Consider the following 8,704-nt stretch of genomic DNA (forward strand, 5'->3'; position numbering starts at 1 on the left):
CAGCTGGGATCAGCGGCCGGTGTGGTGATGAGCAGGTGTGTGGGCCAGCAGCGGGAGCCCGCAGTGAGCATCGCAGTGGCGAGAGAGAGAGAGAGTGAGAGAGAGGGCGAGAGCGAGAGAGCAAACAAACCACAAACATATTGCCCAATAGAGGATTGACCAGCGGGGCACAGGGACCATGACAGATATAGAGAAGATATAAAACAAAGTTCTAAGCTAATCAACCTTAGTGTTCTCCTTTTTTAAAAAGAATTGATAAAAGAATCGATAAAGAATCGAATCGTTAAAGAGTTGAAAATGGAATCGGAATCGTGAAAATCTTATCAATACCCATCCCTACCCGTGACCATTATTTGTATTTTTTCGCAATGTAGTCAGGGTGACAAAAAGCCAGAGCTCTGTCTAGCCAAATATTCTGTCATGTGTTGCTATGCTGAAGCCAGGTTTTGGCATCAACGTGCAAGATACAGGAGACAGGACGTGAAAGCCTTTAACTTTTATTATTTGTAACCTACAAGGAAGAGAGATAAACAGAGAGCCAGGTCAGAACTGAACCAGGACACGTAAAGCAGAGGACTACACAGGAGAAGCATGAGGGATGATGCAACAAGCAATACAGAGGGTTTAAATACAAAAAAGCAAATGGGCAAAGTGGAGACACCTGAAGAGCACAGCTGAACTGAATCTGACTAAATAGACAGGGGAAGCAAAACTGAACATAGTGTACTTTCAATTCATTTTTTTTTGTCACATTCACAGTATAACATGCAGCGAAATGCTTGCGTCTGAGCTGCGCACAGGCTGCAGACATCGCTCCAAAGGTGTGTGTAGCTTTACCACTATACCAACACAACAAGAGACAAGGAACTATCAAAATAAAACAGGAACTAACTGAGCAGGCAACAGATTCATATATAAACTAGACATAGCAACAGAAACACAGATTTGACATAGAAACAGAAAGGTAAACACTGAAACAAGACTGACTGACTGAGGACTAAACACAGACAAGACAAGGGCACAGGAGAAAAGGGAGGCAAAAATTCAAGGGACTCAAAACATAAACTGAATATACTTGACCTAAAACTAAAACTAACATTTTTAATTAAGAGTTTAGACAAAAAAACAAAAAAAAACAGGACTATGACAGAATTACTAAATGGTAAATGGCCTGTATTTATATAGCGTTTTACTAGTCCCTAAGGACCCCAAAGTGCTTTACATATCCAGTCATCCACCCATTCACACACTGGTGATGGCAAGCTACATTGTAGCCACAGCCACCCTGGGGCGCACTGACAGAGGCGAGGCTGCCGGACACTGGCGCCACCAGGCCCTCTGACCACCACCCAGTAGGCAACGGGTGAAGTGTCTTGCCCAAGGACACAACGACCGAGACTAGAAATATTATGATAAACAAAATTAGAAAGTCTTCACAGAACAAATCCCCAAATAAGTTCACTAAACACAAAACGCTGGGTCAATGACCTGGGAACTATGGCATAAACAAACATTAGCTCAAAACTATCACACTATCAAACATAAAGCGCTAGGGATTAAGCACCTTCTCTAACTTGTATTCACAATTAAAACCGAGTTAGAATTACGAATTAATCTAGCAAGCATGACTTTGGACTGCGAGAGGAAGCCAGAGTACCTGAAGGAAAGCCACTAAAAACTTTGTTGCTAGTAGTATCTAGACTCTCCAGTGTTGCTTACACACCTCAATATAGTATGTGACAGAACACTAATTACTTGTTAGGTTTCTTTCTTCTTCTGACATTATACACATCAGTAACCATGTTTCTCTTTTCAGCATACTTGGTTGCCCAATTGTGAAGAAAAGGAAGCTGGAGGAGGCTGAGGCCGGGGAGAACCAGTCCGCTCCCAAGAGAAAGAATCAGTCTGCTAAACAGGCAGCAGATGGAGGGTTGACTGCAGACAGTGACACAGCAGAAGAGGAAGAGGAGGAGCAGAAAGAGAATGAAGGGGATGAAGAAAACAAGGACAAGAAGGCCAAAACAACAAGCAGGCCAGAGTCAATAAAAAGTGAGTAAATCCAAACTAGAGCAGTTGCCTCCTTACCCGCCAAGCAAAACTGGCTCCTGTATACATAGTTATTTTAAGTATGTACAGTCAGGGAAAACAATTATTTGAACCCCTGCTGATTTTGTAACTTTTCCCACTACCAAAGAAATGGTCAGTCTATAATTTCAATGGCAGGTTTATTTGAACAATGAGAGACTTTACTTTATTGATTTATATAGTACTCTTCACACGATAAAAACCACAAAGTGCTTCACAATAATATAAAACAGATAAACATAAAACAGTACAATCAAATATACAGCACAAATCTAATTAAAAACTAGTCTAAAGATGGAGGGAGAGAATTCCACAACCTTGGGGCCACCGCTCTGGTTTTAAAACGTGTTCGGGGGACTACCAACAGCCTTTGAAATCAATAAAGTAAAGTAAAGTAAAGTAAAGTAAAGTAAAGTAAAGTAAAGTAAGAGACAGAACAATAACCAAAAAATCCAGAAAAATGGATTTGAAAAAAGTAACAAGTTAATTTGCATCTTCATGAAGGAAATAAATATTTGATCCCTTTGCAAAACGTGGTTTAGTACTTTGTAGCAAAATCTTTTTTGGTAACTGGAGAAGTCAGACGTGTCTTGTAGCTGGCCACAAGTTTTGCACACATCTCAGGGGGGATTTTGTCCCACTCCTCTTTGCAGATCCTCTCCAAGTCATTAATGTTTCATGGCTGATGTTTGGCAACTCTAACCTTCAGCTCCCTCCACAGATTTTCTGTGGGATTGGAGACTGACTAGGCCACTCCAAGACCTTAATATGCTTCGTCTTGAGCCAATCCTTTGTTGCCTTGGTCGTGTGTTTTGGATCATTGTCATGCTGGAATACTCACCCACGACCCATTTTCAATACCCTGGCTAAAGGAAGGTGGTTCTCACCCAAGATTTGATGGTACATGGCCCCATCCATCCTCCCTTTGATGTGATACAGTTGTTCTGTCCCCTTGGCAGAAAAACACCCTCAAAGCATGTTTCTACCTCCATGTTTGACGGTGGGGATAATATTCTTGGAGTCATTGACAGCATTCTTCCTCCTCCAAACATGGCAAGTTGAGTTGATGCCAAATAGCTCGGTTTTGGTCTCATTTGACCACAACACCTTCACCAAGTCCTCTTTTGAAACATTGAGATGTTTGGTGACAAACTTCAAAGTTTGAGTAGTTCTGGCCTGATTCCTCACCGTTCTTATTCTCATAAACTCCACGAGGTGAGATCTTGTGTGGAGCTCCAGACCGAGTGAGACTGGAAGTTATTTTATCATTCTCCCATATGCGAATAATTGCGCCAACTGTTGTCACCTTCTCACCCAACTGCTTGGCAATGGTCTTGTAGTCCATTCCAGCCTTGTGTAGGTCCACAATCTTGTCCTTGACATCCATGGAAAACTCTGGTCTTGGCCATGGTGCAGAGTTTGGAATCTGGATCGATTGATTGCTTCTATGGACAGCTGTCTTTTATACAGGTAACGAGCTGAAAAGGCTCCAAATGTCAGCTTGTTACCCGTATAAAATATAAATGGGAGCCAGAAATCTTGCAGATTGATGGGGATCAAATACTTATTTTCTAGTCAAAAGTTTGGACACACCTTCTCATTGAATGGTTTTTCAGATCTTTTATTGTTGTAATTTGTTATGGAATAATAAACTGTAAAGCCTCTGAAAATGGAGGGGCTGTGCATAAAAGTTCCTAAACAGATAGCGCAAGACCTTTGTTAAAATCAATCTTGTTTGTGGTGTACAGACACAAAATTACAATTTCTGTCACTGTCAACTCTGATGTTACTCTGATGTGGGTGAAGTAGATCTTAAAATGTAATGCCTACTTACCTAAAAGTAACATTGTAGACTTTGAAAAATATTGATAAAGGTACATGTAGTTGTAATTCCTTACTTCAACCTGAAACTGATCCGAGTTTCCATTTTGTAGTTGAAATATAGACACATTAAAGCATATGTAATCCAGTGTCACAGAAATGAGCTTTGTATAAAAACAAGGACATTAAAAAACATCATCAGTATTTCAGTGACTGTGACGAACAGAACCGTTTCAAGATAGCGGAGAGTTTGGCATGAGTGTAGACCAAAGCCAACTTCCTGAACAGTTGACTTTGGTCTACAGTTTGGTTTGCATGCTTCACTTCACTCTTGCTAAACAAATCACATCAAGTCACCTGCAAGATCAGTCACAATGCTTGTTTTTGTGAGATGACACAGAAAAAACAATCTGTGGCAATGACATTTATCTGTACTTTGAACTCCACAGCAGAGGCCTCACAGGTGACAAAAGTAACAGCAGTGTGTCCTTCAGCTGACCTTGACAAACACATCAGTGCAAAGGCTGAGAACAAAACTGTGAGTGAGAAAGTTGGTGAGGAAGTAAAACCTGCTGATGACCTTCAGCAGGAGGAAACAGAGACAAAGGATGTGAAGGATGCTTGTCTGATGACAAAGAATCAGCCATCTGCGGAACCCGCAGAGCTAACAGGCATTCCTGATCTAAAAGAAACAAAGGAGGCGGAAGAAGCAGAAGAACAGGAAGAAAATGGACAGCAAAAAAGTCCTGAGAATATTGTAGAAGAGAGGGTAATAGAAAGACAAGTGATAAGCCAGAAAAACTCAGATCATCAATATTCAAGTGGTGATTACGGCCATCTGGCCAAAGAGTCAAAGCAGCATAAGAGGGAAGCTGATGAAGAAGAGGTCGAAGAAGAGGAAGAAGAGGAAGAAGAGGAAGAAGAGGAGGATGGAACAGACAGGGAGGTCCTCCAAGAGGTTGACACTCCTTACACTTTGAGTCCACGCACTCAGGGATCTGAAACTGAGGTGTCACTCAGGGAAGAAAAGATCTGTACTCCCATGACTGAGGAAGAAGAGGATGAAGAACAGGAAGGGGAGAGAGAGGGGGAGGATCACAGACAAGAGAAGGAAGACAGTGAGATCCTGGGGGAGGAAGAGGAGGACCAAGACTCCAGTAAAGCCTCTCCAACAACATTGGTTATAGAGGTCCGCTCTGAGGAGGATGATGATGATGATGATGATGATGAAGATGAAGAGGAGGAAGAGGAGGAGGAGGAGGAAGAAGAGGAAGGAGAGGAGCAGGATCGTGTCTCAGAGGGCTCGGGAATAACAGACGACTCAGAGAACTGGGATATGACTCGGGGGAACCTGGGGCTGCTGGAGCAGGCTATTGCTCTGAAGGCGGAGGAAGTGAAGGAAGGCCAGGAGAGCCGGAGCTCCCTGGACTACCAACCATACACATCATCCAGCAAGAGCTCAGAGGCTGCTGCTGTAGCCCGCCGCACCACTCACTACAGCAAAGGTAAGAAACAGCAAAGTCAAATGTGAACGTGTTTGCATAGAAAGTAGGTGATCACTATCTAAATAAAATTCCAGAAAAAAAGGAAGTCAAGTGTCCAACGCCAGGGTGTGATGGGACGGGTCATGTGACTGGGCTGTATCCCCATCATCGTAGTCTGTCTGGATGTCCTCACAAAGACAGAATCCCTCCAGAGAGTAAGTATAGCTTACCATTAACTTCATTGACCAACATTCAAATGTGTGCACTTTGAATTATCACCATGATTAATAAATACTGACCAATAATGCTAACACACAAACCTGTTTCTAAAAAAGTGTCCCTAATATTGTAGGGTGTTTACCTTGCGATTTAAAGTGCCTTAAGGTGATTGGTGCTATGTGACTGGCCAACACTGAATTGACTAGATAATAAAATCACCAAATTCTAGGTAGAATCCTGCAAATTTATATTTAGTAATGTTATTTCGGAATACAATATCATCATAGGTTTTCACAGATGGGTGAATCCCTATCTTTACTTTTGGGGTGCTTTTTTTCCCTTGACCTGTATGTTTGTTTATTAGTTGTGAGGTGTTCCACAGCATTAGACGTCACATCCTCAGCATATTAAGTCAACTATTTTACATAGGCTTTTAACTTTTTTGGAATTCAGGTTGTAATTATTATTATTAACTCTACCAGCTTTACCATTACTCTTACTTCCACTACTGCTGTAAATTCTGTATCTTTGCCACTTGTCCTTTTCTAGCTCATACAGGTGTACACGTACATTACTACTGTTACTGCTGTGAAACCACCTAATGCAAGATAAATGCACTGACCTGAGTTTGCACTTGCTGTGTGTCTGTAGTCCTGGCCATGCATGAGAACGTCTTGAAGTGTCCTACTCCTGGCTGCACAGGCCAAGGCCATGTTAACAGCAACCGCAACACACATCGCAGGTTAATAAAGCACTCGATACACTCTGAACACTTTTTACAACAGCATATGAAACAGAAATTGACTGTCACTACTTCATAGAAAAGAACTTGTAAAAAGAGGCTTGTATTCTGATGGGGTTTTTTAATAGTTTAGTGTTAAAGATCCTAGATCTGATTGCACACACACACACACACACACACACACACACACACACACACACACACACACACACACACACACACACACACATTTGCAAAATAATACTGCATAACATTTCATTGTACTCACATCTGCTTACACTGCTTTCCCAGCAATTCAGTGAGTTTCTATTGATGAGCATTTTATTTCTTTAAATGCAATATCATTGGCATGCCTCCCCATCAGTCTGTCCGGCTGCCCCATTGCCGCAGCTGCTAAGCTGAACAAGAACCAGGACAAACAGGTTCATTTACAGGCTTCAGCCAGTGAACCCTCTTCCAATTCTGACAGAGTGCTCAGGTGAGACATGCAAGAAAAATTTTCAACTAATTGATTCATACAATGTTAAAGTATCAGTACCTAAATCAGGGCTCTTTTTTTAGGCCCATGTGTTTTGTCAAACAGCTGGAGATCCCTCAGTATGGCAGCTACCGGCCCAACACGGTGACCACTACACCTCGAGCAAACCTGGCCAAGGAGCTGGAGAAATACTCCAAGGTGTCTTTTGACTATGCAAGCTTTGATGGTCAGGTTTTTGGAAAGCGTACGCTCATTCCAAAGACACCTAGCACTGCTGAAACATCACCCAAAGCCTTCAAAAGTAAGACACAATTTCACTTTGCTTTTATTTCTTAACAACTTAGGCTTTTTATAACCAATCCAATCTAACTTTATTTATATAGCACTTTAAAAACAACAAAGTTGACCAAAGTGCTTTCCAATAATAAAACAGAGACAGCAGTTAAAAAACATACATTAAGCAGACAAAGAAATAAATATAAATAACAATAAAATAAATACATAAATGAAAAAGAAGATAAAAATAAATCAGTATATATATTAAATATTAAAACATGAGTAAAATAGACAATAAGATATACAATGAATAAGATTAACAAAATAAAAAGATTAAGAGTGACCAACAGCTGACTAAAACTGACTACAAGCTGACTCTGGTACAACTCCTAAAAAGCCTTTGAAAAAAAGTGTATTTTTAAAAGTGATTTAAACATTTCAAGTGTTGGGGCCAGCCTAATATGGAGGGGCAGTTTATTCCATATTTTGGGTCCCCCCAGTGTTTCAGTCTCGGCATGGGGACAGCAAGGAGTGACTGGTCAGTTGATCTGGGAGACCTTTGTGGACTGTATTGGTGTAGAAGGTTTGACAGGTAAGAAGGAGCCAGGACATTTAAAACTTTAAAAGCAAACAATAAAATTTTTAAATGAATTCTAAAATGGACAGGCAACCAAGTGTAAAGAGGCAAGAACAGGGGTAATGTGCTCACGTTTGCATGTCCCTGTCAACAGACAAGCTGCAGCATTCTGGACCATTTGCAAGCGTGATAGTGAAGCCTGATCAACACCAATATAAAGTCCATTACAATAATCAAGCCGAGTGGTCACAAATGCATGTAAAACTCTCTCCTAGTCACAAAAAGAAATAAAAGGTTTTACTTTAGAGAGCTGCCTCAGCTGAAAAAAGCTTTTTCTCACCACTGCATTTACCTAATTGTCCATTTTAAGAGCTGTGTCAATTTTTACTCCAAGGTATCGTTATGGTTTTAACATAAACTCTCTATGGCACTGTTTGTGAACCGCATTCCCTCTGTGCAAATTGTTATTTGTTTGGTATCTTCTGATCAATTGCAGTGTTATAATACATCCATATTACAAGTAGATGAAGGCTTAAATGAGATATTTCAAATGACAAAGGCAATATTTATCTCCTTTAAAGATACCAAAGAAAAAAACTTGGTGAATCTGATAAGCATTAAGCACTTTCTTTCACTGTCTTATTCTTAAATATATTTTAGAACCAAGCACTCCTGCAATCTCCAAACAATTTAAACACAGAATAATACAAAAAGAAAAAGATTATGTAGTTAAGGCTGGAAATGATGACCCAAATTAAGGATGCATGATGGACCGAGCAGTGAAGGAAAGTCAGGTACAGGTTAACGTCCAAAAAAGTTTTTTTATTCAACCCCAAAACAAACTCGGTTAAACTACACAGAAAAATCTAAATATTGGGCCCATAAAAGAGGTCAAAGTAACAAAACTACACAAGCACTACAACAACTGAAACAAACTGACTTACCTAAACAGACAAGTGGAAACTTAAATAGTGGCTGATCAGCCCACAAAAACAAAAAAAGGGATAAAACACACAATAACC

At 40.5% G+C, this 8,704-nt stretch overlaps 1 protein-coding gene across 1 annotated transcript in view; it reads left to right on the top strand.

Moving 5' to 3' along the window:
• The first annotated feature begins 1,624 nt into the window (after positions 1 to 1,624).
• Positions 1,625 to 8,704, top strand: part of LOC102205970 (myelin transcription factor 1-like) — an 11,248-nt gene continuing 4,168 nt past the window's right edge. Inside the window, exons 1-7 of the mRNA XM_005752314.1 lie at positions 1,625 to 1,653; positions 1,817 to 2,049; positions 4,356 to 5,411; positions 5,486 to 5,605; positions 6,261 to 6,351; positions 6,716 to 6,829; positions 6,913 to 7,130. Of these exons, the coding sequence (XP_005752371.1) occupies positions 1,625 to 1,653; positions 1,817 to 2,049; positions 4,356 to 5,411; positions 5,486 to 5,605; positions 6,261 to 6,351; positions 6,716 to 6,829; positions 6,913 to 7,130 (1,861 nt within the window). The remainder of the gene's footprint in view (positions 1,654 to 1,816; positions 2,050 to 4,355; positions 5,412 to 5,485; positions 5,606 to 6,260; positions 6,352 to 6,715; positions 6,830 to 6,912; positions 7,131 to 8,704) is intronic.

The sequence above is a fragment of the Pundamilia nyererei genome, unplaced genomic scaffold (genome assembly GCF_000239375.1).
Source record: "Pundamilia nyererei isolate P.nyererei 1_Seehausen unplaced genomic scaffold, PunNye1.0 scaffold00352, whole genome shotgun sequence".
NCBI lineage: Eukaryota > Metazoa > Chordata > Actinopteri > Cichliformes > Cichlidae > Pundamilia > Pundamilia nyererei.